This window comes from Podarcis raffonei, chromosome 11 (genome assembly GCF_027172205.1).
Source record: "Podarcis raffonei isolate rPodRaf1 chromosome 11, rPodRaf1.pri, whole genome shotgun sequence".
NCBI classification, from domain to species: Eukaryota; Metazoa; Chordata; class Lepidosauria; order Squamata; family Lacertidae; genus Podarcis; species Podarcis raffonei.
The window spans coordinates 17,214,903-17,235,038 of NC_070612.1; the positions used below are offsets into that span (position 1 = coordinate 17,214,903).

Here is a 20,136-nt window from a genome sequence, read left to right on the forward strand (position 1 = left end):
GGTGGTAACTCTGCCCCTGACGTACCAGGTGCGCAGCCTGGGAGTCATTTTGGACTCACAGCTGTCCATGGAGGTGCAGGTCAATTCTGTGTCCAGGGCGGCTGTCTACCAGCTCCATCTCAGATGCAGGCTGAGACCCTACCTGCCCACAGACTGTCTTGCCCGAGTGGTGCATGCTCTAGTTATCTCCCGCTTGGACTACTGCAATGTGCTCTATGTTAGTCTCCCTTTGAAGGTGACTCAGAAACTGCAATTAATCCAGAATGCGGCAGCTAGACTGGTGATTGGGAGCGGCCGCTGAGACCACATAACACCGGTCCTGAAAGACCTACATTGGCTCCCTATACGTTTCCAAGCACAATTCAAAGTGTTGGTGCTGACCTTTAAAGCCCTAAACAGCCTTGACCCAGTATACCTGCAGAAGCATCTCCACCCCCATCGTTCAGCCCAGACACTGAGGTCCAGCTCCAAGGGCCTTCTGGTGGTTCCCTCACTGCAAGAAGTGAAGTTACAGGGAACCAGGCAGAGAGCCTTCTCAGTAGTGGCGACCGCCCTGGGGAATACCCTCCCACTAGATGTCAAGGAAATAAAGAACACTCTGACTTTTAGAAGACATCTGAAGGCAGCCCTGCTTAGGGAAGTTTTTAATGTTTGATGTTTTATCATATATTTTTAAAATTTTGTTGGGAGCTGCCCAGAGTGGGCAAGGTATAAATAATAATATTTTGTTTCTTTCTTTCTTTGTTATTTATTTATTATTATTAATTATATAACTCCAAGACCAGAACTAAAAAAAATGAAAGAAGAATATTGGTCTGGTTTCTGAGGATTCTGTTGATGTTCTTTCCGTCTGTGGACCACCTTTTTTTATTCCTATTTAAACTTTCTTTCTTAAGAGATCAATGCAGTTGGGCAATGAATTACCAGAGGACAGGAGCGTTCAAGTGGGAGAAACTGCTTTGCTTATGCAGCAATATTTGTCATGGTTTCATAAACACAAACCAAAAGCAACACAGCAGCTGTGATTTTGGAAAGTTACAGAAGGCTAAGCAAATGTGGGTGTTAAAAAAAAATAAAATCAACAGAATTACCCCTTAAATGCACCTTTAAATGCAACTATTTATTTATTTATTTGCCAGTGCATCCATTGGCCTATGCTGCAGAACTTAGCTCCGCTCCTGTCCTGACCCTGGAATTTATGATTTATGATGTATAATTATTGATGTTTATAAGTTAAAATTGGTTTTTCTAAAATGAATGAAATATAAAAAGGTTAAAAATTGGGGACAAGAACTTGTTGAACCAACAATTTGAACTGGAATACAAGAGGGGGAGGTGTGGGGAAGTCAGGGAAATATGTCATTGAAAACAAGGACTTTGAATTTTATGTGTTTTTTAAAAAATTTGTTTTGTTTTTTTGTTTTTTGTTTTTTGATGTATTATAATGGAAAGATCTTAATAAATATCATTAAAAAAAAGGAATTTATGATCTGCCTCTAGTGCAGAACCAGGAGGTGATGCTAAAACTACGGGCGTGAATCTGTAGACTGTGGTGGTATCTTTTCATCTGATTTCCCTCTACAAGAACACACTCCTTGGTTTCCTGTTTCGCTCTGTGCCCACTTGTCTCTGTGTTTATGTTTCCCCCTGCCTGTGGTTTGCCTTATCAAAGGCTTCTCTCTAAGAGCGAGGATATAAAATAGCAAGCAAAGCTGTTTCTCCGCCTTTGTCTCTCTTTCACAGAAACAGGGGAGAGAAGAATGTGAAGTCAGGATGGCCGTTGCAAGCCCGGCGCTGTGTGCTTTCTTCTTCATTCTTCTTCCTGCCGTTGCTGCTGAAAGTGACCTGGAAGACTATTCAGGATCTGGTGAGTCATCTCATGCTTTTCTCTAAAGCACAGAATAATTCCGAAATTCAAAATTCAGAGGATGGCGGTGTTTCAGTTTCCATGTTGCTCTGGAAACTGTGAATTCGGTGGGTTCACCTTTAAATGTGGATGGAACTGGATTACTTCCTCCATCCCTACTCTAGAAGGTTGTGTGTATGACTTCACTCTAGTATGCCATTCCTGCCCCACTTGGTGGCCCCCCTGCTCATTCTAGTTGGTGGGGCCTGGACTTCCACCCCACTGGTTTTTTTCTGGGAAGGAAAGGAATCCAGTCACCTAAAATGTAACCATTAACGAATTTTGTATCTTAAGCTGTAAGTTATCCCAATGGTCGGTGCTATTTTTTCTAGAAAAAGAGGTGTCGGAACTCACCATGAACGCCTCCCTTGTTATCTTTATAATGCCAATGGTACCCACCTGAGAGGTGCCGGAACTGAGTTCCTGTGAGTTCCAGTTGGGGGAGCCCTGCCAATGGTATATTTGGCTATGCCAAGTTGCCACAGAGTGGTCAGATTTGGGGCAAAACCCTCTAATCCCCAACAAATAGGGCACACAGGTTTTTTCCCCTCCTTGACAGTATAACTTTTGGGGTGTTCACACACTGACATTCAGCAAATATACAATCTCAGCACAAAAGTCATGCTGTGCTAATAAACATGGGCACACTTTTACCCAAACAGTGGTACATGTGTAGAGACATTTGTGTTCAGTGTAAACTGTGAACAAGCCTTCTGGTACTTGTTTTACCCTGGAGTTCTGCCAGAAAAGACCAGAGTTCAGCACTTCATGAATGAGCATTCATAGAAAGCTCCAGCCTTCTAGCTGAAAAGCTGCCTAGTCAGACCAACCTTTCTAAAGAGTCAGGAACCTGCAGCCTCACAGGTTTAATTGGACTTGAGCTCCCATCAGCTCCAGCCAACATGGCCAAGGCTCAGGGGTGATGGGATTCTGGAGGGCCACAGGAAAGAATTAGTGGCAGCCAAAATTCCCATGACGTTATTTAACCTCCTTGATAACCTGAATTCATGTCATCCTTGTTAAGACTGTTGTTGTTTAGTCGTTTAGTCGTGTCCGACTCTTCGTGACCCCCTGGACCAGAGCACGCCAGGCACTTCTGTCTTCCACTGCCTCCTGCAGTTTGGTCAAACTCATGCTGGTAGCTTCGAGAACACTATCCAACCATCTTGTCCTCTGTTGTCCCCTTCTCCTTGTGCCCTCCATCTTTCCCAACATCAGGGTCTTTTCCAGGGAGCCTTCTCTTCTCATGTGGTGGCCAAAGTATTGGAGCCTCAGCTTCAGGATCTGTCCTTCCAGTGAGCACTCAGGGCTGATTTCCTTAAGAATGGATAGGTTTGATCTTCTTGCAGTCCATGGGACTCTCAAGAGTCTCCTCCAGCACCATAATTCAAAAGCATCAATTCTTTGGCGATCAGCCTTCTTTATGGTCCAGCTCTCACTTCCATACATCACTACTGGGAAAACCATAGCTTTAACTATATGGACCTTTGTTGGCAAGGTGATGTCTCTGCTTTTTAACCAGGGGCAAATGAGTACAGATCTCCTTGTATCTATGATAGTTATATCAAAGGGCCAAACTAGATGTGGTGTTTCAAAAAAAAAAAATTGCCATTATGCTTATTTATTTATTTTGCAAGAAAATAGATGGTGCAGGGGAGTCTGAGCTGGACTGGGTGTGGAAATGGAGGCTTAACTTGGGGATGGGGATCCTCTGGCTCACCAAATGTCATTGGACCCCAGCTGCCATTAGCCCCAGCCATAATGCCAACTGGAGGGACGCAAGTTCCCCAACCCTCCTTGAATCTCTTTCCCGCCCACCTCTGTTGTCCCAATCCATCTTGGCCCCACACCAACTATTTGTTGTTTTACATCATAAGGGCAGCTAAGTAGGTGGCAAACTCTAGGCCCAATTCAGATGGACATCGTGTCCAATTTGGCCCAAGGAGGTGCAGATGTTCTGATCCCTTGCTAAGTCTATTGGTCCTGGTACGCTTGGTCTGAAATGCCAAATCCTCCTTTTCTTGTGTGTCATGCTATGCTGCAACTGGTGAGTTGCCCTTGATTTGTCATGAAGTGTACAATTTACAAGCAATGCAGGTTGCTCCCAGGTCAGACTATAGGCTGATCTAGCCTGGTGTTGTGTATACCAGATATGGGTGGATGAATCTATCCGCTTCGATATTGCCCTGTTTCTAATTTTTCCTTTCTAAAATTGATTTCTCCACATCCCCGAAGAAATTTGTCAATTATTTGTCATCATTGCTTTTTAAAAAATCCTCATGAAAATTCAACAGCATTTTAGTGCTCCTGATGAACACATTTTTCTATGCAGTTTTGACACAACTTTGTGCAAGCAGTTTTACCTAATATAGTGCATTTTAAAATAATATATGACCTGTATGCACATTTTTATCAAATATATGCATTTTAATGCTCACATTTTCTTACTACGTGCACTTTTGTGCATATTGGTTGAAGATCAGCTTTGAAAAATTCAAGGAAGTGTGACTTTCAAAGGATATTTGTGTTTTGGTTCACCTATTGGTTCTAGAAGTCCAAATTAAGTTATTTCTCATTCAAATGCAATCAAAATCAACTTTCTCTCCCATTCCCGCTGGCTGCAGCTCTCAAGGGACCTCTCTGGCTGAGGTCTTACCTGCTTCCTTTTAACAAGCAATGCCACTGTCATAACCTGGGACCTGCTTACCATGCTGCTTCTGCCAAAATACCACCTTCCTCTGAGGATCCCAGTCCCCTTCTGCATCTGGTCACCATAGCACCTATCCAGAGGTGGGGACCCTGTGGGAGCCAAAGTCCCATCAGACTACAGATCTCTTCAGCCCTGGACAGCTTAGCCCAGGCTTTCTCAACCTCGGCCCTCCAGATGTTTTTGGCCTACAGCTCCCATGATCCCTAGCTAGCAGTACCAGTGGTGAGGGATGATGGGAATTGTAGTCTCTAAACATCTGGAGGGCCAAGGTTGAGGAGGCCTGGCTTAGCCAATGGTCAGGGATGATGGGAAGTGTAGCCAAACCACATCTGAAGGGCCTCAGGTGCTACACCCCTTTCTCAAAGCTTTCAAATTAAATTAGAGGTAGGGAACCTGTGGCTCTCCAGATGTTCATCTCCTATCATTCCCAGCCAGCATGGTCAATAAGTAGACAGAGGTGATGAGAACGGCCTTTAATGAAAGGAGGTAGCATCATTTTATTTTTGGAATATGTATTTAGGATTTTTTAAGGAAAGGGGCTTTAACCGCGCTGCACTGTGTTTACAATCTGTAGTTTAATAAATTAGTTTTTATACTGTTTTAATTCTCTATAATTTTAATTCTATATAAAACAGTTTTATACTCTTTTAATTCTATAATAGCTGAATTGCGTTTTGTATTTCATCCATATTGTTTTAATTTTTGAAAGCTGTCTTCAGTCCATGTCTGGCAAAAGGGCAGAATGTAAATACAATAATGGTTGTCAGCATCAGAATGGGGATGTGCTTCTCACTTAAACTATGGTATAAATGTTTCTATCTACATATGACAGCCTTGTACATCAAGTCACCTGTGGATCCTAAAAACAGTTCTGCTGCATAGGAAACCATAAAACAACCTATTATTGAAAAAACAATTGAGCAAACTTTGCCGGAAATTCGCATGAGTTAGCATTGAAGGTTTCGAGCAAAGTGAGCGAAGTGTCCACAAAAACCTACCTTCCAGCCATGCGTAAGCGGCTTCTCCTAACACCTCTCACATGTCTTTACCATGTGGTGCTGAACTTCTTAATGCTGTGAATTAAAAGATGATCAACAGTGCTGTGCAATCATTCTAGGAAACATGCAAACGAAAGGTGTAATGCAATGACAATGAGTCATTGAAAAAAGATCTGTTGTTGAAAGTTCCCTTGCTACTCTCAAGTGCCTCTTCTAGAGGGAACACGTTGACTAAGAGAGAAGTGGCCATGCACCCCACATCCTACCAAAAGCTGGTGCCCTCCAGATGTTTTAGACTACAATTCCCATCATCCGTAGCAATCGGCCATGCTGACTGGAGATGATGGAAATTGCAGTCCAGAACATCTGGAGGGCACAAAGGTAGGCTGTAACAGAGGATTGTCCTTTAGCTGAAGGACTATCATGGGATTTAGATTTACCTGAAGGGCTGTCCAGTCCAAGTCTGGTTTGAACATAAAGAAGCATAAGAAGCGAGAACAGGAGGCACCTTGAAATTAGCCCCAGGGGTGGCAAGCAGACAGAGGAAGCACCCAGTTTCCCCCACTAGGGTAAGATGTATTGTATTCCTTAGAATCTTCAGAAAGATTTGCTTTGAATCACTAGGCTTAGAGTTACCATATCTGAATGAGTCATGCCAGACAAATCTCATTTCTTTATTGTTAGAGTTACAAGTTTGGTGGATCAGAGGAATGCTGTGGGCATAATGTGTCTTGATTTCAGTGCGGCTTTTGACAAAGTCCCCCATGATATAAATTATATTATTTTTATAAATTAGTGTTTATACCTACAAATTAGCACATGCAAATTAAATGCACATTAGTGCCTTGGCCCTTTTTTATTTTTTCTTGGCAGTGCATAAGCAGCTATCCACACCACCTCCCAGCCTAGCCCCTTTCCAGCAAGCAAGCAGTAAACTTTGCATTTATGTACTTATTAAAATACGCATTTCCCACACTTTTTTTAAAAAAAGAGTACAAAAATTTAAGAAGAGATAGGACTGCAGAAAGAGTGAATTGGGTAGACTTGTCTTTAAATGTGAACTGAGCTGGATTTCATCCCCATCTCCAGCTGTGTGCCTATGCTGGATGCTAACAACACCCTCCCCTCCCGCCGCCCCATACCATGGGATTTGGCGGGGCTGGGAAGGGTTAAGCACAGATGCCGGCACACAAGATTTCATGTTAGCTCAGCAAAGGCTCAAGGGAAACATGTGATTCTGCCAAGATTCAGGCAATCTGGTCAGAGGGCAACCTTGGCCCCCTGCAATCTCAAGGGATATTTCTCAGCTTCCCACCACCACCATATATAAGAAGGTAAATACAAAATGGAACCATGGACCATCAGAGAATGCAAACAGAAGGGGGAGGGGGAGGCTGAACTCAAAAACTAAAATATTAACAGTATATTATCAGAGTGCATTCCTTAAGAAGTACTTACAACTTGTCAGACTGCAGTCCGCAGCATTACTTTTATAGTCTTCTCTCCTCAGGCAGCTGTGCAGAAAGTGAAATGGACATGGACTTCACGTGTGTCGTTCGAATTCCAGCGATCCAAACAAATATCTTGCTTTGCAACATCACGAAGACTGGGATGAACCTGAGTGAGGCTAATGCTCAGTTTACTCTGTAAGAAGCTTTCCAGTGCATTAAAATGTGATTACTTTTTTGTAATAATTCCTGAATCAAATTATCTTAATAGTTCAGTGTTCCAGTGGACCTTCTTAGAATTTCTTGATCTTGACAGTTCATCAAGGAGAATTAATCCAGCATTAGATGCTACTGCAAGGATGTGCAATAATAATTGAAGCAGTGTTGCCATACGTCTGGGAAATCCTGGACATGTCCTCTTTTTGGGGGGGGGCAACATGACCCTCCAGGGGGATTTTTACATTTTAAAGGAAATTTAAAAGTGTTGAGAAATATCCTCTAACACAGGGATCAGCAAACCTTTTCAGCAGGGGGCCAGTTTGCTGTCCCTCAGACCTTGTGGGGGGCTGGACTATATTTGGCGGGGATGAACGAATTCCTATGCCCCACAAATAACCCAGAGATGCATTTTAAATAAATGCACATGTTCTACTCATGTAAAAATACACTGGTTCCCGGACTGTCCGCAGGCTGGATTTAGAAGGCAATTGGGCCATATCCGGGCCCTGGGCCTTAGCTTGCTCTAACGCCACTGACAACCACCTAAACAAGAGATTCCCCAACACCACATCCAACACTGTGGTTCAAGGAGTGTGCTAAAATCCTCTCCTATTCTGTATATTTAGGACCGTTAGGTTGATTGTCAGTGTCCAAAAACAGAGTCATAAATTGCTATGTTTTCATAGTGTTTGAAAGCTTCAACTATTTCATTTCAGCCCTAATATCCTTCACAGGTATGGGGGAAAAACCTCCAGATGCTTAATGGAGAGCCAGCTGCAAGGCAAATGTCCTTTGGCAAATGCTGAACTCCTTAGACCCGTGGAAGTTTGCTTGAGCGTGACGATGATACAGCAATGTGTAGAATGCCATACCTTGGAAGCAAGAGATATCAGTGAGCTCCTTCCCAATGTTATCATGTGCATGACTCAGACTTGTTTGTCATTTCTATACCTAACAGTTACCTCTTCCAAGCCCACACTTGACCAGCGTCTTCACAAGAATAGCATGGGGGACTTTGTCAAAAGCCGTACTGAAATCAAGACACATTATGCTCTGTTTCTCTCACTGCAAGGCGCAAGTAAGAGACTCACAACAAGTTACAACAAATGACACAGAACCATTGTTATTGGTACTTTCTGTCACACTGCACATGTCCAAAGAACAGCTCCCACATAAAATGTCCTTGCATAGACAAAACAATCTCCGTCTTCTGCTGCTTCTTGAAACTATTTCTTTTTTCTTCTCTGTTTCTGGAACAAATTATTGTCTTTCACACAGAGAGAATATCCAACAAGTGCCACGTGCCTCATACACCCTACTGATCACTAACACTCCTCAGGTGAGGACCTCCTGCAAATGCCATCTTATCAGGAGGTCCGTTCTGTACAATATAGGAAACAGGCCTTTAATGTTGTGGTACGTGCCCTTTGGAATTCTGTCCCATTAAACATTAGACAGGCGCCATCTCTGTTGTCTTTTTGGTGCCAACTGAAGACCTTCATCTTCCAACAAGTCTGCTTACTAGAGAGCTTTCTCAGTCTGCCTCCATACCGGAATTCTTTTTAGATTTCTATGTTCTCATTTACAGTTAAACCCGAAACACCATTTGACTTAGGAATTATCTACGAAGAAGAGGCAGATGAGTATTTCGTTAATTTTTCAACTCCAAACAGTGGATGGTATCTTGATGGACATCTAACGCATGAACTAGCATACCGGCAGCAAAACAAACACTGGACTGTGAGTAAGAATGTGTCATTTTAATTGACCATAAGTGTGCTCTTTCCATTTTCAGTTCTGTATGTGTCAAAAAAAGATAATATTTGAGATCTGTCTTTTAGTTGAAAGCTACATGCAGTTAGATCCAGATAAAGTTAGTTGCACTTTTTTCCCATTATAATGAACAAGATTGGAGTTAGTCATCATGGCTAATTTTTCAAATTGTTGTCAATGAATAAAAAAAGTGGCTAAATTGCAATGCAATCCTCTGGCTCCGGCCGGGGAGGGCAGGGTACAAATAGATAAATAAATGATGATGATGATGATGATGATGATGATGATGGTGATAATTATGTATAACTGCTCAGGAGTAAGTCCTATTTAATTCAATGAACCTTAGCCCTATGTGTTTATAGGATTGTGGGTGTGCTCTGGATGTAACCTGTGAAAAATATCCACTGCCTTATATAGCCACAGTGGACTAATTTATGTACAAAGTGGGCTCCTTAATTTAACCCCATAGGTTAGGAAGTTGTAAGCAGGTAGTAGCAATGGCTGAAATCAATTTGGAAAAATTATTTAGCATACACTAGGAGAAAACCAGTAAATGTATTTCAGCTTATGAGAGGTGTAAGCCTAACCCACAAATGATATTAAAGGAAAATCAGAAGTACTTTACAGTGGTACCTCGGGTTATATACGCTCAAATCTTCCATTCTTGGGCAAGGTGATTGAGCGCGTGGTTGCTGAACAACTCCAGGCACGCCTGGAGGATGCGGACCATTTGGATCCCTTCCAATCAGGATTCAGGCCTCATCATGGGACTGAAACTGCCTTGGTCGCGCTGGTTGATGATCTCCGGCGAGCTAGGGACAAAGGTGAGAGTTGTTTCCTGGTTCTGCTGGATCTCTCAGCGGCCTTTGATACAATCGACCATAACATCCTTCTGGACCGTCTAGAGGGGCTGGGAGCTGGGGGCACTGTTATGCAGTGGTTTCGCTCCTTCCTCCTGGGCCGTGTTCAGAAAGTGGTGGTGGGGGATGAGTGTTCAGACCCCTGGGCCCTCACTTGCGGGGTGCCTCAGGGTTCCGTCCTCTCCCCCATGCTTTTTAACATCTATATGAAGCCACTGGGAGAGATCATCAGGGGGTTTGGACTGGGTGTCCATCAATATGCAGATGATACCCAGCTCTACCTCTCTTTCAAATCAGAACCAGTGAAGGCGGTGAAGGTCCTGTGTGAGTGCCTGGAGGCAGTTGGAGGATGGATGGCGGCTAATGGATTGAGGTTGAATCCTGACAAGACAGAAGTACTGTTTTTGGGGGACAGGGGGCGGGCTGGTGTGGAGGACTCCCTGGTCCTGAATGGGGTAACTGTGCCCCTGAAGGACCAGGTGCGCAGCCTGGGAGTCATTTTGGACTCACAGCTGTCCATGGAGGCGCAGGTCAATTCTGTGTCCAGGGCAGCTGTCTACCAACTCCACCTGGTACGCAGGCTGAGACCCTACCTGCCCGCGGACTGTCTCGCCAGAGTGGTGCATGCTCTGGTTATCTCCCGCTTGGACTACTGCAATGCGCTCTACGTGGGGCTACCTTTGAAGGTGACTCGGAAACTACAACTAATCCAGAATGCGGCAGCTAGACTGGTGACTGGGGGCGGCCGCCGAGACCATATAACACCGGTCTTGAAAGACCTACATTGGCTCCCAGTACGTTTCCGAGCACAATTCAAAGTGCTGGTGTTGACCTTTAAAGCCCTAAACGGCCTCGGCCCAGTATACCTGAAGGAGCGTCTCCACCCCCATCGTTCTGCCCGGATGCTGAGGTCCAGCGCCGAGGGCCTTCTGGCGGTTCCCTCATTGCGAGAAGCAAAGCTACAGGGAACCAGGCAGAGGGCCTTCTCGGTAGTGGCGCCTGCCCTGTGGAACGCCCTCCCATCAGATGTCAAAGCGATAAATAACTACCTGACATTCAGAAGACATCTTAAGGCAGCCCTGTTCAGGGAAGTTTTTAATCTGTGATATTTTAGTGTATTTTTGGTTTCTATGGAAGCCGCCCAGAGTGGCTGGGGAAACCCAGCCAGATGGGCGGGGTACAAATAATAAATTATTATTATTATTATTATTATTATTATTCAGGTTACAGACTCCGCTAACTCAGAAATAGTGCTTCAGGTTAAGAACTTTGCTTCAGGATAAGAACAGAAATCGTGTTCCAGCAGCACGGCAGCAGCAGAAGGCCCCATTAGCTAAAGTGGTGCTTCAGGTTAAGAACGGACCTCCGGAACGAATTAAGTACTTAACCCGAGGTACCACTGTATACATAAATTAATTGTGGGGAAGGGAAAATACAAGGGATGGTGTAATCAGGGTGGGGTGGGATTAGGATACAATTATATGGGAGTGTGAAACAATATGAATTAAAGCATCAGGGAAAGAGGCTATTACATAGAAGGGCTACAGATTTGAAAATTGAAATCAACTACAGTTTAACTATTGCTTAAGCATACACTGGACCACTTAAATCCCTCCAGTCAAGGCTTCTAAATCTATGACATTAAACACATTCACTGAACGCCAGAGCACTTATTTGTGACTGAGCAGTGCCAAGGCCTGGTTAGAACAAGCCTTGTGAAATTTGTATTCCAGGTCTGTCCCTCTGTTGGTTCTCAGACGGTAGACCTGTGCTCTATCTACGGGTGGAGCTGGCATCCAAACAATGTCTTCTGATTCACCGCTGAAGCCTTGAATTATTTCCCTGGCTCCCTTCATGTCCTCCAGGCCTTCATTCATTGCACTGCTGCTACAACCAACTTCACAGCCCTTTCCCCATTGCATTTCTCTAAAAAAACAAAACATACAAGGCCACATTCCCTTCAATAATATGGGTAGAACAATACAGAGGTACTTTGCAGGGCTGGTGTAGCCCACGCTTTCTCAGCCACTCTCTCACACAGGATGTGGGGTCAGCTCACATAAATACGGGGACCAAATCAAATTCTCTTCCACCCGTACCTATAATCTGGATTCCAATAAAACAGCTTTGGAATGGGCTGTTGTTCCCACTGCCAGAAGGCTTCTCTTAGGCAGGAAGCTAAGGACGACGATGAGGAATGAGGCCAGGGAGAGGCTGGCACTGCAGCAAAAGGCTGCTGAACACGCCCCCTCCACGGCACCTGGTTGGGTGGCCATCGGGGGGGCGTGAGCGCCAGCCAGGTGAGCTGGAGGCAGGGGGCAACGCCCCCTGCTGGGCGGTGCTCGGGCTCCCGCCCACAACCACTCCCCTCTCTTTCAGGGAGGAGAGTCTTTTCACTATGTGCAAAAGATTGGAAACCTACTGGTTCTCAAAGCGATTTTTGTTTCCTGACTTTTTGATAAGCAAAAATTTATTCCCCCTTTTTAGTCCAGACAGACCGAATTCCTGTCATTAAAATTTCTGGCAAAGGAATTTGAGCTGGGAACATATGAGATGAAAGCCCGGTCAAAGCCCAATGGCAAATATTACAAGGGCACGTGGAGTGAATGGAGCTCTTCGAAATCCTTCGAAACTGCAGCAAAAAGTAAGTACAGACTTTTGCTTCACTGCAAACCAAAGTGCATCATGTGTAAGTATCTCATTACAAATATATAAAAAAGCCAATGCAATTCTGGGCTGCATCAATAGGAGTATAGCATCTAGATCAAGGGAAGTAATAGTGCCACTGTATTCTGCTCTGGTCAGACCTCACCTGGAGTACTGTGTCCAGTTCTGGGCACCACAGTTCAAGAAAGACACTGACAAACTGGAACGTGTCCAGAGGAGGGCAACCAAAATGGTCAAAGGCCTAGAAACGATGCCTTATGAGGAACGGCTAAGGGAGCTGGGCATGTTTAGCCTGGAGAAGAGGAGGTTAAGGGGTGATATGATAGCCATGTTCCAATATATAAAAGGATGTCACATAGAGGAGGGAGAAAGGTTGTTTTCTGCTGCTCCAGAGAAGCGGACACGGAGCAATAGATCCAAACTACAAGAAAGAAGATTCCACCTTAACATTAGGAAGAACTTCCTGACAGTAAGAGCTGTCCGACAGTGGAATTTGCTGCCAAGGAGTGTGGTGGAGTCGCCTTCTTTGGAGGTCTTTAAGCAGAGGCTTGACAACCATATGTCAGGAGTGCTCTGATGGTGTTTCCTGCTTGGCAGGGGGTTGGACTCGATGGCCCTTGTGGTCTCTTCCAACTCTATGATTCTATGATTCTATATGTTAAATGTAACGACACATCCAGTAAAGAGCTTCATTGCCATTCAGTTCGTAAAATTCTGATTGGAGCTTGAGACCGGGGGGGGGGGAGCCTTGTTGCATAAATTATCACTGATCTCTATACCTCAGGGGCTTAGACAAAATCATGGACGATAAAGCTATCGGTGGTCCTAGTAGCCATGTTCTCCCACCCTCTGAATACTAGTTGCTGAGCATCCAATAACCCCTACCCCAACAGTTTAAAAGTCCACAGATTGTTTAATTAGCCAAAGGCATGGGAGAAGAGGAACATTTTTTGGCCTGGCACCTAAAAAATGTGGTGGAGCTAATACAACATCCTCAGGCTGGCATCTGCACTGCACCAACCTCCCCAACGCCTTGATCCCCCATCCTGGTAAACAGGTCAGCAAGGCAAAATGGGACAGTCCTGAACGTAGGTGGGTAGAGACACTGGCGGAGATTGACTAAGATCTACTACCTGAGACCATGGTCTCCTTGTGGCTAATGGGACGGCTGGCCATGCGGTCCATTAGACTCCCTCAACAAAATGGCGGTCGCACTGGATCAAGACAAAAGGCTTTAAGCATTAGCACCTGAGCAAGAATGTGCCTGATATGGATTTATTCTTGAATGTAGAAAGCCGGGGCAATTGAGTGTGACATGTCACACCACAATTCTCTCACAGTTTCTCCTCAGAGATGAGTAGCTCTAGGGGGCAATTTTTTGTGGGGAAATGGCATGGTACCTGATCCCTCCTGCAGTTTCTGTTTCAAAGGCAAAACCATTGGATTGGTGATGAAGTATTGAACATACATCCAACATACCTCAGAAAATAGGGACATTCTATTGTTAGGCCTGGGGCCTAGCAGAATCGTAGGGGCAGCAAGAGGCATCTAGTCCAAACTCCTGCAATGCAGGTATATTTTGTCCAACTTGGGGCTCCAACCCACAAACCTGAGATTAAGAATCTCATGCTCTACCAAGGAGCAGAGCAACAGGTCACAACGGAGGTCTTATTTCAGCCTAGATAAAGTGAGGACCTGAGGCAGGACATGAACAGGTTGGAGGTCTGGCACTGGACAGGTATGGAGGGCAGCTGAGGAACTATCTGGGAGGGAAAGATTTTATAGCACCTAATGTGATGTCAGCTGGCAGTACTTAAGCTGTGGCAGTAGCCTAGAGAGTTCCTTTGTCCCTATAGGCCTAGCCTGGCTGCTGAGAGCTGGTAGCACAGGAAGTAATGTTGCCTGCAATAAGTTCTGGTTCAAAACACACATCCTTGGCATACATGTTCAGTGTCATATCTAGTTTGGTCCTCAGTCATCATGATCATCGTCTATAAGCCTGTTTGGTTTTTGTTTCCTCAGATTATAATAGCAACATTAGAGCAGTGACTGCATCCATTTTATGCTTCTTTGCGCTCTTCGCTGTGATCGCTCTGATCCCAATACTTTGGAAAAACAGGTAATCCTAAACACTCTTCATCAAAAGAGTGGTCCTAAGAACACAATTCACTTCTGGAATTTCCTCCCATGCAAACCTTAATGTTGTGAATGAGAATGTGGCAAAAAGCAGAAAAACATGGAGTCAATACAAACTAACGGCTGTTTCAGACATGAAGTTCATTGTAGCTACAGTACCTGCAAACCCAGAAATGTAATGAGAGGTGCTTCTCAAAAGAGATGTGTTATCATGGGGAGCTGGTCTTGTGCACCGGCTCTCAATTCCTATACTAGTAAGGGTAAAGGTAAAGGGACCCCTGACCATTAGGTCCAGTCGTGACCGACTCTGGGGTTGTGCACTCATCTCGCTTTATTGGCCGAGGGAGCCAGCGTACAGCTTCCGGGTCATGTGGCCAGCATGACTAAGCCGCTTCTGGCGAACCAGAGCAGCACACAGAAGCGCCGTTTACCTTCCCCGCTGGAGCGGTACCTATTTATCTACTTGCACTTTGACGTGCTTTCGAACTGCTAGGTTGGCAGGAGCTGGGACCGAGCAACAGGAGCTCACCCTGTCGCGGGGATTTGAACTGCCGACCTTCTGATCGGCAAGTCCTAGGCTCTGTGGTTTAACTCACAGCGCCATCCGCATCCCTTCCTATACTAGTACGGGTGGACAAATCACAGCAAGCAGTTGGGGGTTGGCAGTTGACTGCTGGCCTGTTTGTGTGGAAGAACTTCCACAGATGGTCCAACCACTAACTGTGCAATGCACAAGGGGTTTGGGATATGGCATAACCAGGATTTCACTGGTACAAGGGAGCCTACACTGGCAAAAATATCCCCAACTTTTAACCCAGGGGCTGTCTAATGAGCGGAACCCACCGCCAATCTGTCTGGTGCAACATCCCTAAAAGTGACATGCCAGGATGAGTTTGCTCAAAATATATCTCCAGTGGATTGTAGACATTTGGTTTTCCATCCACATCTGAAAGTTTCATCGGTAGAATCCAGTATAGACTAAGATATTCAGTAAGAGGTTAGGCCTGCAATGTTCCTCACTGAGGAAAAGGAACTCTCCAATGGAGCTGCCCAAAAGATCTTCCCAGTAGGTTCTACTGCCACAGAATTTTATGGATTTAGAAAGCTGGGAACAACATTTCCATGGAGGGCTGTTGGTGTTCTTCATGGCTCATTCACAAGCAATGTTGTAAGAATGTTCGCCATCACTTCCTTTATTGCGTTATCTCTTCTTTTTTCCAGAATAAAGCCTGCTGTGTGGCCCACCCTCCCTAACCACAAGAAAACGTTGGATAAACTCTGCCACAAACTAAGAAAGGTTGGTGCTTTTGCCTCTTCTCATTGCAGGATAGTAGAAACTAGTACCATCAAGTCCTTAGCAGTTTTGTGTGGCAGGATGGGGGTTGGGGCGGATTTTCTCCCATTATCAGTTTTCTTCCTTTTCTTTATTGGCTATATTTAAAAAAAAAAAAAGATTCATATACCTCTTAATTGATGAAAGCTTTCAAGCCATTTACATAAAACAATATAAAATATGGATGGGAAAAAAATCAAACTTTAAAAACAAGTAGATCCGAAGTATATCAAAACGTAGATAATATTTGCAGTTTTAAAACTGATATGTATAATAAAATTACATGTCTGGGTAGGCTTCCTGTCAGCTGTGGTGGAAGTGCGGTGGCAGAAGTGCCAGATTAGTTCAACCACTGCACTCTCTGGTCTCTCCACTGCCTCCCTCTTCCAATAAGCACTGCATTGAGGCTGACTGGAGTCCAGGCATATTAAGCAAAATAGGATTAAAAGATGTGTGTATTTGGAGAAACGCATACTGACGTGCTGACGAATTTTCATAAGGGTTGGTTTTTGTTGTTGCAAACTGATGCAGAAATGTAAGAATGAGAAACTGAAAGAAGCACAGTCAACAGACTTGCCTTTCCCCAGCCACAGTAATGATGCCCTTATTCCAATTCCATAAAGGAGAGCTGTTAGGGCTAGGAAAGTGGCTCACAAACCTTTCCAGTGGAGGAGGTTTCATGTGGTTTCTCAGGCTGTGGTACTTCCCACATAGGAAATTTACCGCCTGCGAAGCTCTTTCACCCTGAACTGGGTGGGTGGTCTTCTTTGTCACTCTCTCCCAGCCCTCATTTCCTATCCATAAAATGTGGGAAACAGAAAATGAATAATGGCTTGTTCATTTTGAGGATGAACTAGAGGACCGCTCAGCACTTGGGAAGTTCTCTCAGTAGAAACGATTATTGTTTATTTCAACTGTTTAAGTGGAATGCATGCCGAGAGCTCAAAGTGTAGTCTCGTTTACCCTAAGCAGTAAATCTGCCAAGAGGGCCAGTGTTACGATCTCTGAACAGGCTGGGAGGACACAGCTTGCCTGAGGCAGCCCATCAGTGCCGGATTTACGTATAAGCTAAACAAGCTATAGCTTAGGGCCCCAATCTCTTGGGGGCCCCAAAAAAATTTTAAGGGGGGGAAAACTGGATGTACATTTCCAAAATACAAGACAAAAAACAAATAAAATAAAACCTACATACAGCAACAATGTGGTGTGGTGTGTTGTGTTGTGTTGTGTTGTGCTGTGCTGTGTTGTGTTGTGTTGTGTTGTGTTGTGTTGTGTTGTGCTGTGCTGTGCTGTACGGTGCTGTGCTGTGTTGGCTCCTATTTGTTGAGTGCAAATGGCTTTAGATACCTATTAGGTCCAACAAAATGAACTGGACTCCTTGGCAGGTTTTGAATAAACATACACAAATTTATTATGGGTAAAATATAGATAGATAAATTAAGGATCTTTACCATTTTATAATATGCAGAGAATAACACGTGCTGAAAAAACAGAGAGAGGAGCTGAGGGAAGTCTGGGGGGAGGGGGAGTTTCTTTTAGGGAGGAGGTTGGGTGAAATGAGGATGGCATGTTTTTGATAAATTGTTATGTTGAAATTCCTAATAAATATATATATATATTTTAAAAAGATACCTATTAGGTCCATAAATTACCATATAGCAGATGTTCAACACAAAAATCAGTGACAATTTGTTGTTGACAAAGGACAGCTGGACATATAAAGGGCCCCATTACCTTCAGTAGCTGAGGGCCTCATCAAACCTAAATCCGGCCCTGCTGTCCATAGAGGCCTACTCATTCCATAGACTCAGAAGGCAGAATGCTGAGTTGGTAGAACGACCTGCTCCTTCATGTTAAAAACTCCCAACAAATTATAAATCCATACAGCAGTCAAAGCGCTGAGCCATGAGGTGTTAGTTTCCATTTGCACACAGTTTTGTTTTGCTTTCACATTTGGAAGTAGCATTCTCCACCTGTAGTCTGAAGTGGTGCAGTACATTCTCTCTTTTTTCACATTAATTTTTATTAGATTTTTCAAAGGTTTTAACAAATTTACATCACAAAAAACTATAACAGTCACTTATATTTTTCTTTTTGACTTCCCACCCCTCCCCTGTCACACGAAATATCCCCGTATCCCGGTAGAATTCCGAAGTAAGCTTCTTCAGTCCCGAGAGTTTGGAACACGTCGCCATCCATAAGGTGGATAGCATTCGGGCCAAGTCAGAACGTTTGCTGCTTGCCTGGGATTTTGATGTTCCAGAAAAGATGGGGAAAGGAGTGGAACAAAAGAACCTGGTTCATATCAACCATGGGTGGCTGAAACTGCCTCTGGCATATGAAGGAATGTGGCCGGTTGAGACGCTGGATAAGCATGTGGGCAGAAGACTCCTCGCTCCTGAGGATGACACATTAATCAATGCCAACCCATACGAGAAAGGCGGTGTTGACGACCAAGATGTCGGTAGTGATGCTCTCCTCAACCATGTCAGTTCTTCTACACATCCCGCTGCTATCCTGCCTGGACCTGAGTCTGATAACTGTCTTCGAGCTTACGCAGATGTAACAGTTCCAAATAAAGAAGAGGCCTATGTCACAATGGCGAGTTTTTTCGAAAACAAGGGGAATTTTCAAAACTAGCAGTTCTGGCACATGGCATGATTGGGCTCTCCAAGTATCATTTTTGGGCATTGACCAGATCAGTGAGAAGATTACACCAGCCTTGAAGTTAACCACCAGCCTGGTAGCCATAGGTGACTCGGAATTCCGTGCAGTTGAGTGCTCCCTGCATAGAATCCATGGGGGGTGCTTGAGGAAATAAGTCTTGTCCTCAGTGTCCAGCTTCTGTCAGCCATCAACAAGCGACTTTTCACAGAATCATAGAATTGCAGAGTTGGAAGGGACCCCGGGGTCATCTAATCCAATCCAGGAATCCTGCCCTGGGTGGGCTCGAACCTTTTTCCAGGCTAGTAACTTTTGTGGACTTGTTTGCAAGGCTGAATTACATGACCTGGTTTTCCATGCTGGCATCTCTTGCCCTGACCTGGCTCTGAAGTTTGCTGCTCAGCTTTGTAATTGACGTGGGTCAGGGACAGGTTCTGGTTTTCTCATCATTGTAGCAACACTGGGAAGCTGCACCAGCAGAACCACCGCCTGCTTCAAAGCTCTTGAATGAAAAAGTACTATAGGTCAGGTGGGATCTGAAAAACCTATATTTTAGCCTAGCCTCCAGTCTTAGGCAGCAGTGCTTCCGAATACCAGGAGGGGAAAGTGTTCTTGTGCTCAGGTTATGCTTGCAGGTTTCCCCCAGGCACCTGGTTGGCTCATCAGAACAGGATATTGGATTCAATGGGCCACAGGGCCTGATCCAGCAGGTCTTATTGTGTTCTTATGTCTGCATTTAGCTATTTCCCTAAGGTCAAGTTGCCTGTTGCTGGAAACACGAGTCACTGAAAATATTTTCTTCTGAGCAATGCAGTAAAAATGCTCTGGAAAGAACAGGTACTTACAATAGTGCTTTGTCAGTTTTTTCAATGGAGACTTGCCAGAATAAGGGCTGCATTCTAAAATCATTGATGTGTACAAAACACTGGGATGTTTGCAGAGATTTCATTAAACCCAGGCAAGTTTGCACCTCCAGAATACTGGATTGCACCGCTTTGGAGTTTTTAGGACACCACCTCAATTGACTTTTGTGAAGAAACAGCCGAAAAATTGCACAAGAGCACGTTCGTCAAAATGGGGTTTCCGTGGGAGAGGCTGCCAATGATTTGTACACACTCGGGGGGGGGGGTTTAGCCTTGCTGCAAAAATCCAGTTCTCCAGTAATCCTGAAAAGAGTGGCTGACAGTAGAAATATTTTTGATCTTTTAACAGCTCTATTCCAAATCGGTCTGGCACATGTCATGCTGTTGAATTGTGTAGGATTTTTTTTATTATTGCAGAGGTGGCTCCTGGCTGATCAACATAGCTCTGATAGATGGATCTGCCCTTTATTAATTTGTCTAATCCTCTTAAGAACACAAAAACAGCCCTGATGGATCCGGCCAGTGGCCCATCTAGTTCATCATGTTGTTCTCATAGTGG

General features: G+C 44.5%; 1 protein-coding gene across 1 annotated transcript; it reads left to right on the plus strand.

The window, feature by feature from the left end:
- The first annotated feature begins 1,525 nt into the window (after positions 1–1,525).
- On the plus strand, positions 1,526–19,325 carry IL7R (interleukin 7 receptor). The gene is made up of 8 exons (XM_053408430.1): positions 1,526–1,867; positions 7,125–7,260; positions 8,016–8,173; positions 8,870–9,021; positions 12,402–12,558; positions 14,604–14,700; positions 15,939–16,014; positions 18,196–19,325. The coding sequence occupies exons 1-8, from the start codon at positions 1,774–1,776 to the stop codon at positions 18,688–18,690; spliced, it is 1,365 nt and encodes a 454-aa protein (XP_053264405.1). The 5' UTR covers positions 1,526–1,773; the 3' UTR covers positions 18,691–19,325.
- The last annotated feature ends 811 nt before the right edge of the window (positions 19,326–20,136 follow it).